Source organism: Protopterus annectens, chromosome 5.part0 (genome assembly GCF_019279795.1).
Source record: "Protopterus annectens isolate FY-2018-M chromosome 5.part0, PAN1.0, whole genome shotgun sequence".
Taxonomy (NCBI): Eukaryota; Metazoa; Chordata; order Ceratodontiformes; family Protopteridae; genus Protopterus; species Protopterus annectens.
This window is the reverse complement of record NC_056735.1, coordinates 494,041,885-494,063,792: the sequence shown is the minus strand read 5'-3', so window position 1 is coordinate 494,063,792 and position 21,908 is coordinate 494,041,885. Positions and strand designations below refer to the sequence as shown.

The 21,908-nt window shown below is 41.2% G+C and overlaps 1 protein-coding gene across 1 annotated transcript in view; it reads left to right on the top strand.

Annotated features, from left to right (window-relative positions):
- The first annotated feature begins 3,074 nt into the window (after positions 1-3,074).
- Positions 3,075-21,908, top strand: part of LOC122802691 (ABC transporter F family member 4-like) — a 256,641-nt gene continuing 237,807 nt past the window's right edge. The window contains exon 1 of the mRNA XM_044072421.1: positions 3,075-3,251. Within this exon, the coding sequence (XP_043928356.1) occupies positions 3,092-3,251 (160 nt within the window). The 5' untranslated portion in view covers positions 3,075-3,091. The remainder of the gene's footprint in view (positions 3,252-21,908) is intronic.

The following is a 21,908-nucleotide window of genomic DNA, read 5'->3' as shown; positions in this document are numbered from 1 at the left end:
CCCTTTGGCTTATCTACTGCCCAGAGTGTTCACGAAATGCCTGGCATCAGTAATCGCTCATTGCAGGCTTCAGGGAATCCAAATTTATCCATACCTGGACGACTGCCTGATACAAGCGGACAACAAAAGCAAGCTGACACAAGACTTACACAGAGTCATTTGCTTACTACAAGCCCTGGGATACACAGTCAATTTAAAAAAGTCAAGACTGATACCATCCCAAACAAGAACATTCTTGGGTGCAGAATTGGACACAGTAAAACAGATGGCATTCCTAACTGCAGAAAAACAAGAACAACTTCCTCTTTACTTCTTGGCATTAACAAAGCAGAACAAACTAACAGCAAGGAAAGTACTGCAGGCCTTGGGCTTCATGGCATCCTGCATAATCTTGGTCCCCCATGCCAGACTGCATATGAGAAAGCTACAGTGGTACCTAAAGAATTTATGGTCTCAACACAAGCACAGCTTAGAAACCGATATACCACTGATCCCATGCCTGAAAGAAGAGTTCCTATGGTGGGCTCAGGCATGCCAGTCAAACCCAGGTTTGTCCTTCCACAACATTCAAACAAGCCAAACAATCACAACGGACGCCTCAGACCTCGGTTGGGGGGCCCACATGCTGGACAAGTGCATTCAAGGCTTATGGACTCCAGATCAGCTGCACCTGCACATAAATCAAAAAGAAATGCTGGCAGTAAAACTAGCAATCCAGAATTTCAGACCATTCCTCAAAGAAGGCCAATTGATGATAAGGACAGACAACACCACAGTCATGTGGTACATCAACAAACAGGGAGGCACTCATTCATACCCCCTATGCTGAATGGCTCTGGATCTATGGAATATGGCTCTGAGCTACAACATTCAATTACAGGCAATATTTGTACCGGGAAAAGAAAACATCCTAGCAGACATGTTAAGCAGAACTACCTCGGATGCTCACGAATGGATGCTACACCCGGACATCTTCAATGCCATCACAAAGAAATGGGGAATACCACAAATAGACCTATTCGCATCCCCACTCAATCACCAGCTCAAGAAATTCTGCACAAGGACATACCACCCACTTGCTTGGAAGGTGGACTCTCTATCATTCAATTGGAAAGGCCTGACAGCATATGCATTTCCACCTCTTCCTTTGATGCACAAGGTACTACTGAAAATCAAAGAGGAACGTCCAGGGATAATTCTGATAGCTCCAAATTGACCAAGACAACATTGGTATCCATTGCTGAGGAGCATGTCTCGGGGGGAAACGTGGACACTGCCCCTGATTCCTTTGATGTTAACTCAGAGCGACTACAACATCCTGCATCCAAACCTGAAAACTCTGCAACTGACTGCCTGGAACATTACATAAGAGCAACTAACCCAGATTTATCCCAAAGGGTTAAAGACATTATCCTTGAGGCCCGCAGACCTTCAACAAGAAGGAACTATGCAGGAAAATGGAAAAGGTTTGTCATTTGGAGTACTGAAAGAGGGAAAGATGTGTCAAAGGTAGATATTGCCAACATCCTGGAGTACTTGGCAGAGCTTCTCCATACAGGCCTGTCCTATTCCTCCATCAAGATACATGCATCAGCTATTTCTGCAGAATACAGCTACGATCCCCCTGTCTTCTCACATCCTCTACTCAGGCAGTTCCCGAGAGGAATTAAGAATGTAAGACCTCCTAGGAAACCACCATTACCAGCATGGGACTTGAACTTTGTGCTAGAAAAATTGACACTCCCTCCATTCGAACCAGCAGCAACAGCAGATCTTCAACACCTATCCTGGAAAACTGCTTTCCTACTGGCAATTACTTCAGCAAGAAGGGTTTCGGAACTACAGGCTTTAATGGCAGTACAACCCTTCCTAATCTTCCATCAAGATAGAGTGTCCATGAGAACTAACCCTACATTTATGCCTAAGGTGGTATCCAGAGTGTCTCTAAACCAGGCAATCCACCTACCTACCTTCTTTCCCAATCCACAGAACAGGGGAAAGACTGCTGCATACATTGGATGTACATAGACAGTTGCGCTACTACCTGGACAGAACCAAGGGCAATAGAAAACTGACCAGCTTCTAGTAGCTTATGCAACAGGAAGGAAGGAAAACCAATTTCCAAACAGACAATCTCCAAGTGGATAGGAAATTGCATAAGATTCTGTTACTCCTACCATGGAAAGCAAATTCCACAGAACATAAGGCCTCATTCTACAAGGGCTACAGCCACTACCACAGCTTTCTTACGAGGAGTGGCTACCAAGGACATTATTGAGGCTGCTACTTGGACCTCCGTGCATACATTTGCCAAGCATTATAACTTACCTCTATACTCTAGATCCCGAGCAGGGTTTGCCACTGCTGTTTTGCAAGGGATCCTAACTACACCATAATTCTTCTTCCTCCTCCCCTAGTTTGGCTATGGTATTCTACCCATTTGTAAGGACTGCAGATGCATCCTTGAAGGACATAGTACTGTTTTGTACCTACCATAAATGTAGATGTCCGAACAGGATAGCATCTGCAGTCAGGATTACCCCCCCCCCTTCCCCTCTGTGGTACTCCTAGGGTATTTGCCCACCTAATAGCTAGCTGGGGGGGGGATCTCTTATGGTGTATTTGTTTGTATATATGTACATACATGCTTATTTTTTGTCTTTGCCTTCTACTTTTTTGGAAACATTGGCATTTACCCAAAAATTTAGCTATCCAAGAGGGCAACTGGCATCTGGGGCAAGAAACACTGAGGAAAATGGCGTTGGCTGATGCCTTTATACCCGAAGACCAGCAGAGATGACGTTGGGTGAAGTGCGACACCAGCCGAGGCCAGACCCAGACTTTGGAATCTGGCCGACCGAAGGGCTGCCTGATGACAGGACAACCCATTTGTAAGGACTGCAGATGCTATCCTGTTCGGACATCTACATTTATGGTAGGTACAAAACTGTACTTTGTTCATGTTTTCACTTTTAATATTATTGTTAGGTGTGGTTCTGAGGAGGGTGTATTTGTTTTTGTTAATGATTAACTGAAGCAAATTTAATTTAAAGAAAAAAATATCTTGCAGGAACAATCTGATCAGCTAAACATGATGACTCGAACACTACCTCCTTTAGGAGCAAGCCTCCTAAACTCCTTGTTGCCAGTCACCAGCCGTACAGTCCCGCCAAGGTTACATGGACTGGATTTTCCTGATTCAAAAGCAGCTAAAAACATCCAGAACCTAACAACAGTTTCCTCTACAAAAGGTGAGATTATTTTTTTTCTAGAGGTAGCCTGTAGAGTTTTTCAGAGCTTGCTAGTTAACAAAATACAAGAATCATTCCTCTGTCTGACTCATTGTGAAACAGTAGCTTTTATATTTGTTTAACTTTGTATTTACCTTGACACAGCACTTTTCAGATCAAGTTATGTTCATACAGCCTGAAAGCTTATTTCACTGAACTGTATACAAGCAATAATACCCAACAGGGTGTATGTTACTGTCTAAATAATCCCTGCTCAGGAGTGTTACGAGGCTCAGTGCTGCAGGGGGTGGCCCTTTACACCTCTGAAGGGCTTTATTTACACAATAACACACAGCCTGGAGGGCATTATTGCGATTAGAGGATGGGCTGTGTGTAAAATTGTTGTTTTACTTATTTATTTATTTATTTTTATTACTATGTACTTTTTTTATTATGCCTCCGACTCAGAGTTAGCTTTCAATTCAACTCATTCTTTATTGACTCCATCTCTAAACTAACATCATCCTTCACTAATAACCTTGCTTCCCCACATCAACCCTCAAATAACCCTACCCCCTCCAATACATCTACCACTCAACCTCCTCCCTTCTCTATGAACCCTATCCCCATCTCTACCATAAAAAAACTTGTCCTACAGCTAAAACCTTGCTCTAATGCCCCCAATGAGATACCCTCCTGCTTCCTAAAGATAGCTGCAGAAGCCATTGCCTTCCCCATCTGCATCCTAATAAATTGATCAATTTCAGAATGCCATGTTCCTCAGCTTTGGAAAAATTCCACTCCATAAACGTGGTAACAATAATCCAATTTCCAACTTCCGCCCCATCGCTATCTTGTCACCTAGCTCTAAACTTCTCGAAAAATGCATACACTTCCAATTACTACCCTATCTTATAAATCATAGCATGGATTCTGACTCAGCCATAGTACCACTACTGCCCTTCCCTGTTTTCTAGAAACTGTCAACAAAGCCTGCGACTCAGGTCGTACTTTATCTACCCTACTTTTAGACCTCTCTAAAGCCTTCAACACCATCTCTCATAACCTCCTTCTTACTAAGCTATCTGAACTAAATCTATCTTACTCCTCCATTAACTGGTTCACCAGTTACCTATCAAATAGGCAACAAGCAGTTAAATGACAAAAATCTATTTCATCATTCCAAGACACCCCCACTGGCGTGCCTCAAGGCTCAGTTCTAGGCCCACTTCTATTCAACATTTTTATTAATGACTTTCACCATGCCATCCCTAACACTAACCTCATCCAATATGTGGATGACTCAACAATAATCTGTTCGGCAACCTCCATTTCTACATTAACAAAATTAACCAACGATGCCTTCTCCTCTACTGAACAATGGATGCTGGATACCCATCTATCATTAAATACAGCCAAAACTAAACTATTGATATTTCACCCCTCAAAAAATAGCACCCTTGATAAAAATTCTTTCTCTATCACTAGCCAAAATAACACTCCTCTTGAAATAGTATCCACTGCTAAACTCTTAGGTATTCTCATTGATAACCAACTAAAGTTTGATAGCCATCTTAATGCAAATGTCAAAAAAACACAAAAAAACTTGGCTTGCTCTACTGCCATAACCATTTCATTTCTCCCTCCACCAGACTCACACTTGCTAACACATACCTTATCCCTTCTCTCTTGTATGGTGCCTCCATCCTTGCCAATCTGCAATCCTCCCTCAAATCAAAACTCTCATCCTGTTACTATAAAATTTCAAAATTTACTACTGGCCACAGATCTAATACCCATCACTGTATCTCCCTATGCCAAGTGAACTGGCTTGAACTGCCCAATTATCTTACCTATGTTTAACTCATCCAAGCACGCAAACTTATTTTCAGCCCCTCCCTTGCCTCTACCTTTCAAATGCACCTTCCTAATAGATGCCTACGTTCTTTCAAAATGTAATCAAACTACATAAACCTGCCCGCCCTCCAGGCAAATATCTTCTCTCCTCCTGTCTAGCACGCCAGTGGAATTCTCTCCCACCCCTTCTCCGTCCCACAAACAGTCTCTCCATCTTTAAAACTTTACTTCACTCACACCTAATCTCCCAATGGGAATGCTCTTGCTCCCATCCAGCATAATATTCATTACTACCATTCCTCTTTACCTTTTTACAGCCTCCTTAGCCTATATTTTTCTGATGGAATTAGTTATCTTTATACTATCAACTTGATTGCAAAGAGAATGTTGTAGGTACTTTCTCCAGCTAATCACTAGTCAGTTGTATTTATTGTCTATGTCTTATCAAGTATTTTGTATACTTTGTAACTGCTATGTTTATAATTTTGTACTTGATTACTTTGTATTAATGGACTTTTTCTCCCCAGGACTCCATTGAAAATGGGCTCCTTGTGGCCCAATGGACCATCCTGGTAAACAAACTGCAATAAATAAATAAATATATTTTTGAAGTAAAATAGTTCATCCACCTAATGTTTCAGATTTGCTGTAGGATATGTAAATGGTGTTGGAGAAAGTATTTTACATCCAAAATGTAACATTTTCAAAAAATATTCAGATGTTTCCTTCATTTTTTCATTTCTTACTCCCAAAATTTGTGGTTTGTTAACAATCATTGGGGGTTGAAGTCACTAATTAACAGATGCACTTCAGATTCAGACTTTATTTCCTTCAGAAAATGCATGCTAACATAAATCCTGTTATTCAATCAACTTTCTAATTTTATAAGAGCGGTAATTAGAATCTGTTCCCATTTTTGAGCCTTTGTTCCCCCTTTGGTTTCAACTTTATCCAGATTTTTTGAGCCAAGAGGTCAAGAGGTATGCAAACCTCTTAACTGCTGCTGCCACTGCTCAGTCAATCTCCGTCTCTCTTACACGCACACAAACTTTTCCTTTCATGCACTCAAGCATGCATACACTCACACATTCAGACTGAAACGTAAACACACACACATGCAGACACACTTTTCTTTCTTTCTTTTTATGTTTCTTGTAATTTTTCACTCGCAAGCAGCACTTGGCGAATATTCAGTAATGGCTTGATTGATCTCACTCTCACTTTCCATGCATACACTCACACACACACTTTTCTATTTTTTTTTTTTTTAATTTTGCATTTGCTATACAGCTAAAGTCCTGCTTAGTGCATGTAAAATAAAGGTGGCTGTTAGTTTTCTTTCAGTCTGAGCCCATGACAGCTTAATATGCTGACATGAAGTGGCTTACTTGCTGAAGAACATTTGCTGTCCAGTCAGATTGGTGATGTACAGGTCATCCATTCTCTAAAACTTATTAAGAACTTTTTTATTTATCACCTAAAGCATGATCCAATGTTGTTAATCTTCTTCCCATTCATCGCTAATAGGTTCAGTTCCGTGCCCTTGGAACCGTATTGGCCTCATACCAAGCTCGCGTACACCAAATCTCTCGAGCTAAGCTGCTACCCACAATGACCTTCTACCTCAGATCTCATTTGCTATGTAGCCATATAGCAGCGCTTCACCAAACTCTCCAGCTAAGTGTTCTATTTTATTGGTAATTGTGTATTTTTGAACTTTTTTTCCTAATCTCACTCTTTTACCCTTATTTGTTCTAACTAGCTCTACCCATTGGGTATTTCTTATACCATCGTTGGTACGCCATCTCCTTACCCTTGTGGTATCGCTTGATACCATCATTGGTATCTTCTTTCTATTTCTTACTTCTTTCTTTTTAAGTACTAGTAGTGTATGTATTTTGCGTGTTTGAAAATGTCTGACAAAAAATGGACATTGGGGTTTAAACACTGCACCTCTTGCAATGGAAAGCTCCCTAACAGCGACTCACATGACGACTGTGTTTATTGTCAAGGGGTTTCTCACCTCTCTGTTAAACATCCTTGCCAGATTTGTCTAAGTGTTAGTCAGCGGATGCTGAACAAAAGGAAAAACAAACTGATTTTGAAAGGCCTTTTAGTTTCTTCTTTCTCAGAGGCTCTTTCTGTGTTGGAGGTCTCAACCCCTCCAGTGAAGGACAAGAAACGTCCCCATTCGGATTCCTCTTCACCAGCTGATGATAAGGGCAAGTCTCACAAACATAAGGCCCACAAATCTTCTTTGGAGCATAAGATGACTTTATCGGCTCTGACTATGACTACTGCTTCTGTTCCGAGCTCTGCTCCAATTGACAATTTGACTGAAGTGAATTTTTGACATCGGTGCCACCTTTGGCACCGACCCTGCCTTCCATGTCAACTACGGCTCCGACCATACCTTCCACAACAGCTATGGCATCGACTTCGCCTTTTACCACACTGAAAGTGGTTTCCACTCACGCAATTCCTTTGGAACTGATAACTTCGACTCCGAGTGCCTCCTCGGCACAGAGTCCTTTTTATACGCCACTGACCCCTTTACTGCCTGTCTCCAAGTTAGAGACTACAGTGCCACTAGCTCAAACACGCTGAGCTGGTCACTCCTTGAGAATACAAAATTTAATAAAACTAAACGCTAAAATGACAGCGTTTTTCGTCCGACCTCAGTAGCTGGACTTCTTCAGAAAAAAAAAACATACAACAACTGTTAAAATTCAAATGTCTTATTTATAACCTTCCCACCAACCTTTTAAGGCCCTAAATTGTCTCTTAAAGGTGTATGTAGTCAGACATTGTTACTTCAAATGTGTCGCTGACTTCAATATTAACCTAAAGTGAAAATCACATTTACAATCGCATTTATCAATGTTAAACACTTTTTACATCAACGCCTTTTGTAAGCCATATGAAATTGTATGAATTTACATAAAATCATACTATTAAAATCCATGATAAAAATAATGAAAATAAAAATATCGATGATTCAAACAAAAAAAAAAAAGAGTAGTAGCCATGGGCTCTCCATGTGGATCCAGTTTTGCCAATTTAGTAATGGCATTCTGGGAAAACACATATGTATTTAATAACAACATCATTAAGAATGCCACAAAATTTTACGTCAGATTTATTGACGATATATTTATGATCATCGAAGGTGATGAGTATGTAGCCAAGAATTTGGTTGACATTCTGAATGGATCCACAGACTTTCTGCAATTCACATATACATTTAATTCAACACTAATTTCATATTTGGATGTGACATTGATTAAGAATAATATATTAAAAGAATATGAAGCCAGAATCTTTAAGAAACCCACCTATTCAAATAAATTTTTGCACTATTCTAGTGCACATCCAAAGTTCCAAAAAAAAGTCAGTGGTCAAGGGTCAGTTGGTACGGCCTGCACGTATGATTACTCTAGAAGAAGAATTTCTTAAAGAATGATCAAATTTAAAATAAATGTTCCTGAACAGGGCATTTCCTAGCACATTAATAGAAGAACTGATAGGAGAAGTAACATTAAAAAGAGTCAACAGGATATACACACTGATATTGAAGCAGCAAAATAGTTTTGTTTCAGAGCAAATAAACACATGCACTAGTGTTGGAATAAAAATGAACACACCACAAGCGATGAAAGTTGGCTTCAACTTAGCCTGTATTCTAAGGTTTTCTTTGGATCATGATACAATAAGAAGCATTATAACCAAAAATTGGGATATATTGAATGATGATACAACATTAGTGTCTAAACTTGGAAAAACACCGAAAATAGTATGGAAGAAGGGTTTGAGCTTTAAAGAACTATTACAGAAAAAACAACAAGATAACTCCGTAAAAATAAATAGGGGCATGACATACTGTGGTAATTGTTCCTTTTGTCATTTAATGCTGGTGGGGATGAATATAGAAGTTAATGGCTTCAAATTATGTACTAAAGGCAAATTTAATTGTAACTCAAAAGGAGTAGTGTATATAGCCATGTGTCAGTGCTGTCCATCTTTTTATATTGGAAAGACTGAACGGAGAATAAGGGACAGAGTCTATGAGCATCAAAGAAGCATTAATTTGCAGAAAGTAGACAATGCCCTTGTGAGGCATACACTAAGTTTTCCAGAACATAAATTCCAATATAAAGTAATTGATCAAGTGAAACAAGATGTTAGAGGGGGTCCTTTTGGTCTTTTGCTAGAGAAAATGGAATTATTATGGCAAATCAGACTGAATGCATACACAAACCCAGGATTGAATGACAAGTGCACACTTATGTGTGTATTAAAACTTAAAAGCCTAGGTAGATAGTTTAATAAAGTGATGTTTATAAGTTTTTAAGTAATATTCAAAATAATTTTGAGTCACTCTCAAAAGGTTCGTTTTGATACTAATTCTGTTTACAGTGTAGACATAATCAAATTTAGTGAGATATATATAAAATATAAAAAATAAAAAGTATAATTTAGTGATATGCATACAGGGACATAATTGCGATACATTGGATAAGTGTCATTTAAAACCTATGTATAGGAAATTAAGTTTAAACATGAATTATGCATTGATATGATTTATGCAAAGGAAATAGGGCATATATAGAAAGTATTTTTGGTGTAAGCGATGTAGGGTATATATGCATTTGCATATTGACATGTACAAGTTGTGTTTTGGGTATCATCTTGGATGTTCTGCTTGTTTTGATCATTTGAGTAGTAGTAGTAGAATATATATATGTCATAGTTCATTGTGGGCACTTTTGTGCTGATGAATACATGCTAGCGATCATATTTCATTGAACGAGACTGAACCATGGGCGCATTACTATCCAGCGCCTTATGCTTATCATAGTATATTGTAGTTTCGTACAAGTGGATATGTATGATTAGTATAAATATATTTGTCCATTGGGCGCTTGCTATGATATCCATCAGTGTTTGAGTTTGGACTCATACGTTTTATTAGACAGCGCTTAATGGACAATATGACATATTTCAATGGTGGATAGTTGGTATGTGTTTGAATCATCGATTTTTTTATTTTCATTATCATTATTTTTTTTATGGATTTTAATAGTATGATTTTATGTAAATTCATACAATTTCATATGGCTTACAAAAGGCATTGCTGTAAAAAGTGTTTAACATTGATAAATGCGATTGTAAATGTGATTTTCACTTTAGGTTAATATTGAAGTCAGCGACACATTTGAAGTAACAATGTCTGACTACATACACCTTTAAGAGACAATTTAGGGTCTTAAAAGGTTGGTGGGAAGGTTATAAATAAGACATTTGAATTTTAACAGCTGTTGTATGTTTTTTTCTGATGAAGTCCAGCTATTAAGGTCGGACGAAAAAAGTTGTCATTATAGGGTTTTTATTTTTATTAAATTTTGTATTCTCAAGGAGTGACCAGCTCAGTGTGTTTTTTCCTGTACAAGTTCGTTTTCTAGTGGAGTGCATCACTAGCTCAAACACCACAGACCCGATACTCCCTTTCATTGGATCTGTTCCTAGGTCAGACATACAGCCCCTTTCTGGAGCGACCCGACTCCCCTTCAGGAGTGTCCACGAGGTCCACCAGGAGTCTTAACAAATTCGATGTGGTGCAATTGTTGGATCAGCTGTTGACAGCCAGAGGGATAACAAATGTTCCAAAGACTCACCACCCTTTGGGGTTTGGGTCTATCACTCCCAGGACTCCAGCGTATACTCTTCCTTCGGATCTGTTGGTTCCAAAGCCAATTGCTTCGATGTTCTTTGTGGAAACCCATCCCTTGGCGCAAACAGTGATGCACACTGAGGCTTCAAGGCTTCCCCTTTGGGTTTCGGTTCCATTGGAACCATCCCTTCCTCAGAATCATGGTTACGGGGGTGGAATCCTCTGTCCTGAGCATGGTTCCGAGTGTTTTATCGGTTCTGTCCACAGATCCGGAGATAACGTCTTACCCAGTCTTGCTTGAGGCTCCATCCTCGGGAGCGGGTCTGATGGAGCGGGGTGTGACCCCAGTTCCGAGGTTGTCCTACTCAGTTCCGGGCTACCATTCTTCTTCGGGCGGGCCTGCTTTCTGGTTGATGGAGATGGTGCTTGCTTCAGGAAGCACTCCTCTGACTTCGGAACTTCACCCTGCTCCCTCTGAGCTACAGCTACAATGGGCCACCTCCCCAGGACACCTAGAGCAGAAGCCTCAGGAAACCCCAGTTCAGGGTACCCATCCTTCCGAGTCTTCCTCAGATATCCCCACTGACGAACCTCCTTGGAAGAAGACGTGTAAGAGGAAACACATTGACTCTCCCGAAGAGTCTTTGACAGAGGATAAGGGCTGCAGTGATGGGGAGGGGTCCCCATGGTCACCCCCTGATGATGTCTCATTCTGAGACATCCTAGAAATATTGAAACAGAGGGGTGGCTGGAAGCCCTCTAACCCTTCCTCGAAGGAGTCTGTCTTCCTGCAGACTTTTCGCTCTCGGCCTTCTACCTCTTGGGTGACCCCACCTACCGATGAGGTAGTCCAGCTCATCGTGCAGCATGTGTGGAAGAACCCTGACTCTATTGAGGCCATTCCCCGGAGACCAGGTAAGATTCTTTCCCCACCGGAGGAGCACGCCCACTGGTCCAGAGATTTTCCAGTTGACGCTATGGTGGTTGCTGCAGCCACTAAAAAGGATCTAGTGGAAGAAGAAAGTCTTACTGTTCACCCACCCAACAGAGAGGCTGTGGACAGACTGGGGAAGTGAGGTTTTTGCTTCAGTGACCTTTGCTGTCAGGTCTCTGAACTACTTGACACATTTCATGAGACTCCAAAGAGATCTGATTACCAAACTTTCTGGAGCCCTCGTGGGTCAAGTTTCTGACTTGGCATGAGACAAGGTTGCCTCTCAACTTGCCACCCTTGAATCTATCTCCAACTTGTCCATGAGGTTGCTCTCACATGCAGCCGAAGGGGCGGCTAGAGCTGCAGGTGCAGGCATAGTCATGAGGCGTCATGCCTGGATGTGCAATTGTGACCTCGCGGACTCCTTCAAGTCCTCCTAATTTGGATGCCCCTATTGAACCATCTTCCTTATTTTGTTCTAAAGTAAAGGACACACTGGCCAGGTGCGAGCAGGATGGAAACACTTTGTCTGCCATTGGCCTACATTTTTCCAAGCCCCAACGTTCTTTTTCCAGGAACCAGAGGGGTGGGAAAATATGACACAAGAAATCTTAAGGTCCTTTCCGTAACACACTTGGCGAGGATTCCCCTAGAGGCAGAGGGGGTTCCAATGGTGGAAGATGCCCCTTTAGGGGCAGAGGGCGTCCCCGAAACCAAGACTTTGGGGATTCTTTCTCTGGGCGGTCTTATCAATTCTCCTGAAGCGTTGCCTGATTGCTTTCCTCTGGAAGCAGTCGGATCTCATTTTTCTGTGCATCAAACTGCCTGGTGCTCTATTACAAAAGATCTATGGGTACAGAGAATAATCTCCAGAGGCTACTGCATCCCTCTAACCTCCCATCCAAAACCTACAAAGAACCTTCCCAATGTTCCAACCAATACAAAGGGAAGCAGTGGCTTCAGAGATAACAAAGCTGTGCCAAAAAAGAGTCATCCAACCAGTCCCCCCAGACCAATGCGAATCCAGTTTTTACTCAAGATTCTTTTTGGTGCCAAAAAAGACCGGGGACTGGAGACCCATTCTAGATCTCAGCCATTTAAACAAATCAGTGGTTCAAACTAAATTCCGCATGGTCACTATTCAGTCCATTCTTCCTTTTTTACGGGAGGATGTTTGGATGTGCTCGATAGACCTCCGGGATGTGTATTACCACATCAAAAATGGACAAATGCTCCAGGAGTCTCCTTCACTGCTGGCTAGGAGCCAATCATTACCATTTCCGAACCTTGCCATTCGGTCTCTCGACTGCCCCCAGTGTGTTCACGAAATGTCTAGCAGTGGTGACAGCTCATCTGAGACTTCAAGGATTCCAGGTGTTTCCATATTTGGACGATTGGCTCCTTTCCACCCCCACCAAGTGTCTTCTGACCATGGCCCTCCCTTACACACTCTCACTAGCAAAGTCCTTAGGCATCACCATACATTGGAAGAAATCCAATTTACAACCTTCCCAACAGCTGGAATTTATAGGGGCAGTTTTCAGTACTTGAACATGCCTGGTATCTCTGCTGGCTCACAGGCTTTAGAAGTTAAGATTGCAAGTACGGGTGATACTCTGTTAAAGAAAGGTACCAGAAAGAGAAGTTCTCCAGGCTCTGGGGTCTATGGCTTCAGCCATTCTGATAGTTCCTCTGGCAAGATTACACATGAGACTGTTACAATGGCTCCTATTGTCCAAATGGTTGGCAAATCTTCACCCCCTAAACCCAGAGATCCTCATTACCAACTCTTGCAAGCAAGATCTCCTCTGGTGGATGAAGCCAGATGCAGAACTTTGGTGTCGCCCCTTCAGACTCCTCAACCCAACATCACTGTGACCACACGAGCTTCCCTAATAGGGTGAGGGGGCCATTTTCTGGGAAAGACGGTCCAAGGCACATGGTCAAGCTTAGAGGCTAACCTGCATATCAGTGTTCTGGAGTTGAGAGCGGTGCTGTTGGCGTTGCAGGCATTAAATCCACTCCTTCCATCGGGAACGATAGCGATTCAGTCGGATAATATGTCAGTAGTCTGGTACATAAACAAACAGAGGAACCAAATCCTACACCCTGTTTCGAGAGGCCATGAGAATTTGGCAGTGGGTGATAGCTTCCAACCGCTTTCTTATAGCAACGTATATCCCGGGGAGTTCCAATGGGATTGCGGAAAGGCTGAGCAGATGCATCCTCCTTCCACACGAGTGGTCTCTCAATCCAAAGGTGACGGCAGAAATCTTCAGCCAATGGGGCCAGCTTTGCTGCGATCTCTTAGCCTCCCCTTTGAACAACAAATGCAGCAGCTTTTTTGCCCTCTTTCCCCCAGAGGGGGAGTCCCCGAGAGACGCTCTGACTCACGATTGGCCCATGGGTCTCATGTATGCTTCTCCTCCAATTCCCTTGATACCCCTATTTCTAAACAAAGCAATTCAGTTAAGATGCAAAGTGATCCTCATTGCCCCATCTTGGCCTCGTCAAGTGTGGTTCCCCTTCCTCCTGACTCACCTGTTACAACCTCCATGGATCCTGGGCACTTGTCCAGACTTAAATTCTCACCCCCAAGTTCTGACTGTCCCAAATCTGTTCACTGTCGAGCTGACAGCTTGGTTTCTCCACTTCCATTAGTCGCCAGGCAGAAAACCCTTTCCTCACCTGCTAGCGATATCATTCTGGCCTCCCATAAGCCATCCACCAGAAAACTTTACAGAGATAAATGGAAAAGGTTTGCTCTTTGTTCTAACGAGCTGATGCTAGATCCCTTCTCACAGCTCCAGTCTCTGTTATACTTCAATACTTTTCTGAGTTTTTTGAGAATGGAGCATCAGCTTCTATCATATGAGTCAATTTAGCAGCTATTTCCAACTTTCATAACAGATTAGAGGGCACTCCGCTTATCTCCACCCACCTATGCAAGACCTTTCTCAAATGAGTGTTTCATAGCAGACCTCCAATCAGGCACTTGTTAGAGGCATGGAATCTCTCCCTAGTACTACAGTCTCTCTCTTTACCCCCTTTTGAGCCTGCTGCAAAATGTGATCTCAAATTCCTATCATGGAAATTTCTATTTTTGGTAGCTGTCACATCAGCTAGACAGATATCAGAATTACAAGCCTTATGCATCAAGAGACCATACTTAATTTTTCTAAAGGCAGAGTATCACTACATACTAATCCATCTTTTCTCCCCAAAGTGATTTCTGACTTCTCTGTGAACCAATCCATTGAACTCCGAGTGTTTTTCCCAAACTATTCCAGTAAAGAAGAATACTGCCTACACTCATTAGATGCACATAGGCAACTACGTTTTTACTTAGACAGGATTAAATCTATCCGCAAGTCAGATCAACTTTTCATTTCCTTCTCTGGTCCAAAAATGGGGTATGCTGTATCAAAAGTCACTTTATCAGAGTGGCTCAGAAATTGTATTACTTTTTCATATTCATGTACAAATGAGCCTAAACCTCACAATATCAAAGCACATTCAAACTAGAGCTGTAGCAACTTCTGTTGCCTTTCACTCCAGAGATTCTATGGACGACATTTGCGCAGCAGCCATTTGGGCTAAACCTCACACTTTCATCAAACATTACAAGTCGGATGTGGTCTCCAGGGGAAGAGCGGCCTTTGGAATGGTGCTCAGGAATGTTCGTCCATGAGGGCCACCCAGGTTTCTCAGGTAGCTTGGGATTCTGTCCCATTAGTGATGAATGGGAAGATTAACATCAGATAAAGAAGTTATGTCTTACCATAACATTCCATCTCTGTTGTTGATCTTCTTCCATTCATAACATCCCACCCTCTGTCCCCCACCAAAGGCTCCTGGTGGATCTCATGGGTCCTTGTGGTGTTTTCAGGGTTTTTTGCACAGAAATGGCATCTGCTTTTACTTCTATATGTCTTATGCAAACTCAACCTGAGGTAACAGGGAGAAGGGCATTGTGGGTAGCAGCTTAACTCGAGAGTTTTTGTTGTATGTGAGCTTGGTATTAGGCCGACACGATTCCGAGGGCTCGGAACGGAACCCATCAGTGATGAATGGAAGAAGATCAACAACACAAATGGAACGTTATGGTAAGGCATAACTTCTTTTTTTCCTTATTTTCTGAGAATGCTCAGTGACAATTCTGTCTTTTGCATAGTCTAGCAAGGACCATAATCTTCTTAATGTTGTAATGTATTATTCACCACTGTTGTTGTTGCACTGTGGTATTCACTGTTGTGATTGATGAGCTTTTGGCAGTCATTTTGAAGTAGTAGCCATCATAAGCTTAAGAATCAACTGAAATCCTTGAATCTGCAAGACTGTTGTTTGGAAAATGTGGAAAATATCCAAGTTTGCACTGGCTCAGGACTGTTCTCCCTAGTCTAAGGTATAGCAATGTCAGAGTTATATGTTTAACAGGGGTGTGGGGTGGGGGGGACTTCAATGTGGAATATATACTAAGTCTAAGGTATGCAGTATCTCAGGGTGTTCCCATTGCTCTGTGGTATAATGTATATATTTTTGCAGCGGTGTGGGATGCACAGTCACCCATGTCAGAGTGATTGCAGGGAGTGAACCTTCAAAACGCTTTTAGTATGCAACAGTGCATTTCAGAATTTGCTGTTTTGGGGCTGACATTAAAATTATTGTTCTGGTTTTGCCTCCCTCTTTTGATACCTTTTAGCTTTTGCCATTCATTTAGATTTTCTAACTATACTAATTTTCCTGTGACGCATATCTAGGATCACTGTAGGATCTTGTTTTGTGGACTGTGAGTATCACTAGGCTTTTTAAAATGATTATCCTTGTTGAGTAATTGTGATACAGTAAAATACATGATAGGAGGAATAGCAAGGTCACTTGGCGAATGCACTTGAGTGACTGCTTGGAGTTACTATGTAACTAGAAGCCCATAAAACTATTTTTGTGGTTATAGCCTCAGACCATCCATTGAACTGGCCAGAAAAAAAAAAAAAACAACAGCTGTGGAACTACTCTAGTATTTTGGTTTAAGTTACATTTTCCACTGGGCTCCCCTTTTCTTTTTTTTTTTGTAATATTTTTATTCATTTCCAAAAACAAGAAAACATGAATGCAGGTTATTTATGACAATGAAGTATTTACAAATTATTTAAAACGGTAGGCTAAAACCTCTGAACAGATATCAAACATTAAAACCAAAATAAAGTATTTACAAGGGTGTCTATTGTTGACATATAATTGACTTTCTATACAATTGTTTCCTGATTATAATCTGCTGCAGTCATTATTCTCCAGTATTTCAGTTACTTTTTGCCATGCTACGTATAATGATGTAGTTCTTTCAGTTCTTCCTTTAATAGTGTTCATTTCCAATTGCGATACTGCTGACACCATATTCATGAATTGCTTAAAAGTTGGAGAAGCTTTGGATTTCCAGTTTGATGTAATCTTCTTCCTTGCAATAGCTAGGAGAGTCCATAAGATTACATATTTTGTTCTTGGCACACAGTCGGGTACAGGTGCATTAAACAAAATAATAGATTTGGAAATCTGGAATTTATCATTGAATACCATTTGCAGAAAATAATTTATTTTATCCCAATGTGGTTTAATCAAATGGCATTCGTAGAACATATGTTGCCAGTCTGCTTTTATTGATAAATCACATCTCCAGCAGCCAATATTTTTCTTAAACATAAGTTCCATTTTATGAGGGGTTACATAAGATCTGTGTATGAATTGCCATGTAAAAAGTCTCCAATGTAATGAAAGTGATGTCTGCTTTGGAGAGAGAAGAATTAGTATTTTATCTCTGTCATTTGGCACATGTCCAGGGCTCCCCTTTTCTGAAGGTTTACCACTCCCCTGTCCTTTCAGACATTCTAGAATGGCATACAGAGTATTTACCCTTACAAGCTGATATCCTTACAAATCTCATTGTCTAAGAGCAAAGGTTTCTTATAATTTTGGAAGGAGCAGCTCTGTGGTTTAGTGTTAAGATAACTGCACCAGAGTCTGTGTTTCAGTCCTGACTTCTGTTCATTCAAGTGGAATTTTGCACATGCTGCCCATGTTTGTGTCTGTTAACTCTAGATATTCCAGTTTCCTCCTACGTCACCAAATGGAAAAAAAAATATTGTTTACACTAAATTGTCGTATGTTTTGTGAGTGTAGTTGTTTTGGTTTGTTGTTAAAATAATCTCCCTCTCACAGTACAGTACAGTTTTTCAGAGAATGTCAAGATTTTTGCCTCATATTTTTGGTCCATTTTTCATAAAATTGTGGTTTTGTAGCAAATCATTAAAGATTAAAGTAAGAAAATAATGGCAGACATTTCAGTTTCAGACTTTATACCCTTCAGAATATTCATGCTAATGCAAAACCTGTTATTCTATCAACTTTTTAAGTTTGTAAGAGCAATATTTAGAAAGTATCCTTATTTTTGGTTCTTTTTTCCACCAGTTATTTATGGTTTTGTTTAGATTTTTTGCTTTAATAAGTTGAGAGGTATGATGATCAACCATGAATTGAAGATGCACTGTCAGTCGACTATTTGAGCAATCGTCTTTTATGTTGGAATGTCTTGCAGTATTTAGAAGTGATTGCTCATTCCTGGTGATCATGTGATTGTAGAGTCAGTATTTTTTATGTATGGAAGTGTAGCCCCCTTGTAAATGTGTGTATTTTTGTTTTTTGTTTGTATTATTACTGGCGTTTGAAGTGTTTTGTATGTAGTTATGGTTTTTTTGTATGTTGTAATTGTGTGGTACTTGTGTTTGTTTTTCTAACTTTAGTAGGTACAGTTCTGTTCAGAATGATCAGATGCTCAAAATGTTCACTCATTAAATAGTCAATCTTTGGGGCTCAGTTATTTGGTGATCAGTGTTTTTTTTACATCAGATCATTGCAAATAGAATCATATTTTATGTACCTTTGCCATTTTTCCCAGGGTCATGGCCAAAAAGGGTCCATGAATGACTAGTTCACTTAATTAGTTAGCAAATAAATAAGTAATGAGAAAAAATTACATACTTGTAGCCAAGGACTGAAAGATCCTTGCAGCATTCTGCAAGCCCAATTCCTAATCTGAAGGGCACTAGTGTCAGGGAAAATGTAGTAGGCATCCTAGAATCTGTGAAGAGTAATGAGCTGTGAGGACTTTACCCTTGGCCAAGTGCTTTATTTGTTGTTGGTATATTATCGAGTATCCCCACTTGTCATGTGGGAAACTAGGGGTCATTTTCCCATTGTTGGCAATTAGCCCAGAGGATTAAGCTTTGAGCTATTAACTGGCTCCTTCTTGTAGTACCGCTTTTGACTCTCTCAGCCTCCATTTGCCTGCTGTTGAGTGGAACCAAGTCACTTAACCAGAAAGTGCTCTGGGCAACTGGGAAATTGTACTGTCCTCCTCAGTATTCTAGATAAAGTGACTAGTAAGCCCCTATGAACATTTAACTTATTCCTTACCCCACAACCTGTATTATGCTTCTGTACTATGTATTGCTACCCTTAACCTCTGCTGTTGTCTTTCTCTCTCATGCTGAAACTGCAGTCACACATTATTCTCTCCTACTCATCTGTTAAAGCTGCATTCACTCTCCTCTGTTACTATGTTTCCTGTAATGATGTGCATACAGGTGGCTTACTTAGTTCATTCTGTTCTGCTGTAGCTTGATTACTTGTTGTGCTGTAGACTAAGAAGATTAGTCCTGTGTGCCTAGTTGCTTCAATCCCTCATAGTAACATTTTATAGGAATGCAAAATAACATATCTAATGTTGCAGGCATTCTCTAGAGACGCTGGCTGGCTAATACACTAGTTTGAACAGAATTTTCTAAGAACTGGTTCTTAGAGCCTTTGCATTGCTTGACAGAATTTAGCTTAAACATCATTAATTCCTAATATATACCTGTAGACCTTTGCTAATTACAGTTGTAATTTTTTTCGAATTCCTGTGAAGTTTTGTTAATCCTTCATGTAAGTTTTCAGAGTCAGACTATTTTTGTAGCTAAATCAAGTCTGTTTCTGAATAAACACCATGGGTTCATAGGTAAGTACTAGGCTATCTGCCCATGGGCATTTATAAGCCTAGCCACAGAGTGATGGCTTTCGCCTCCCCATTAGATTAGTAACCTGGGCCTCTGTCAACAGGGCTCCTGAAGTGATCCCAGGGTAGAACTTACGATTACCCATCCACTCGTCAAGATTTTTCTTGAAAAGGGTCAGAGATGCTCTCTGTCGAATATGGATTGGAATTCTATTCCAGAGTGAGGGGAGTCACTGGGACAGGAATCTATCCCTCCAGCATGTCCTGTTTATTGTTGTACATAGGTTCAAGTCGCTAGAACGAGTGATTCTGAGGGATCTCGTTTTTTTGAGGTGAAGCATGTCCATTAATTCAGTGTTTGACATGGCCCTATAGGTCAGACATAGGTCACCTCTGAGAAGACGGTAAGCGACTGAGAAGAGCTGGAGCTTTTTTAGTCGAGCTTCATAGGGTAATTGTTTAAGGCCCTTAATCCTCTTAGTGTCGTACTTCTGTGGTCTTTCTAGTTGTTGCAGGTGTCTAGTGAGGTACATCCCAAATGGGGCATTGTACTCTATTATGGGCCTAATGAGTGAGGAGTAAAGGGGCACAATCACCTCCTTGGATCTGGATGAGAAACCCTTTGTGATCAGGTGTGCCACATAGAAGGATTTCCTGACTGTTTTGGCTATGTGGTTATCAAAGGAGAGCATGCTATCTACTTGGGTACCCAGGTCCCTAATTACTTCTTCTGTACTTAGTGGATTCCCATCTATGTGGTAGTTTGTAGGTACTTTGTTTTTCCCAACTGGGATTACTATGCATTTTTTGGCATTTAGCTTGAGGCCGTGACTTTTTCACCAGGTGTTTGCCTCTGTGAGACCCTTTTGCAGGATATCTGTGTCAGCTGGAGAGTCAATTATTGCACCCAATTTACAGTCATCTGCGAACTTGGTTAGCCACAGTCCCTCCGCATTTGCCTGTACTTTGGAGAAATATATACCGAACAGGAGGGGTCCCATGACTGAGCCCTGTGGGACTCTGCTTGTGACTGGTTTAGAATCAGACATGGCGCCTGCCACTCTTACCATGTGGGTTCTGTCTGAGAGCCAATTGGCAACCTATCTCGTGACATAGGGGTTAATATTTAAGCTGGTGATTTTGTCTATGATTCCTGAGTGTGGGATGGTGTCAAACGCCTTAGCGAGGTCCAGATATGCTGTGTGGACCACCTTCCCTTCATCTATGGCCTTGGTGACTGTTTTGAGAAGTCGACCAAGTTCAGGAGGCAAGATCTGCCTTTAACAAAGCCGAACTGGATGGGGTCCAGTGTCTGGAGGTTCCCAATGTCCCTGTTAATGAGCTCCATGGTAATGCGTTCCATGGCTTTGCAGACCAAGCTAGTCAAGCTTATAGGGCGATAGTTCCCAGGGTCAGTTGTGGCACCACCTTTGTGGAGTGGTACGACTGTTGCCGTATGCCATTCTTTGGGTACATAGCCTGTAGAGAGGCTGAGTTTAAATAGTGATTTGAGATGGGGGGGTTAGTTCATTTTGAAGCTCGTGTAAGACACAACCTGGGATAGCATCTGGTCCCATTGATGCTGTGTTTTTGGCCTTTGCAAGGGCTGTCTTTACTTATGTGTCTGAGATATCTGGAGCGCCACATTCTTCTGGGATGGGTGCTAGCCCCTTTGGTGGAGAGGGAGGGGTGAAGTTTGCACTGAACTTGTCAGCCAGGATGTTGGCAATGTCGGTTGGTTCAGTGTATTTATGGCCATTATGCACTAGCTCGGAGCATATCTGAAAGTTTGCCCCTAGACTCTTGACATAGTTAAAGAAGGCCTTGTGGTTATCCTTAGAGTCATTGGCTATTTTTCTTTCGAAGTTGGCCTTGGATGATTTAATGAGGGAGCGCAGTTTTTTACTGATGTTAATCAAAGATACCGTCTTATTTTGGGATTTTGTTCTGTCTTGCAGGAGTTTCCTCCTTCTGTTGTAAAGTTTATTTATGGCCGGGTCCACCAGTCTGGCTTCCTCTTTTTTGAGGAGTTGGTCTTGGTTTTACTTGAGATGGTTCGATCCATGCATTCTTGAAGGTGTTCATAGAATGCACTTGTAAAGGATTCTGCCAATGGGTCAGCATTTTCCATTTGATTGGGAGCTTTGAAACTTCCCACCTCGGTCATGA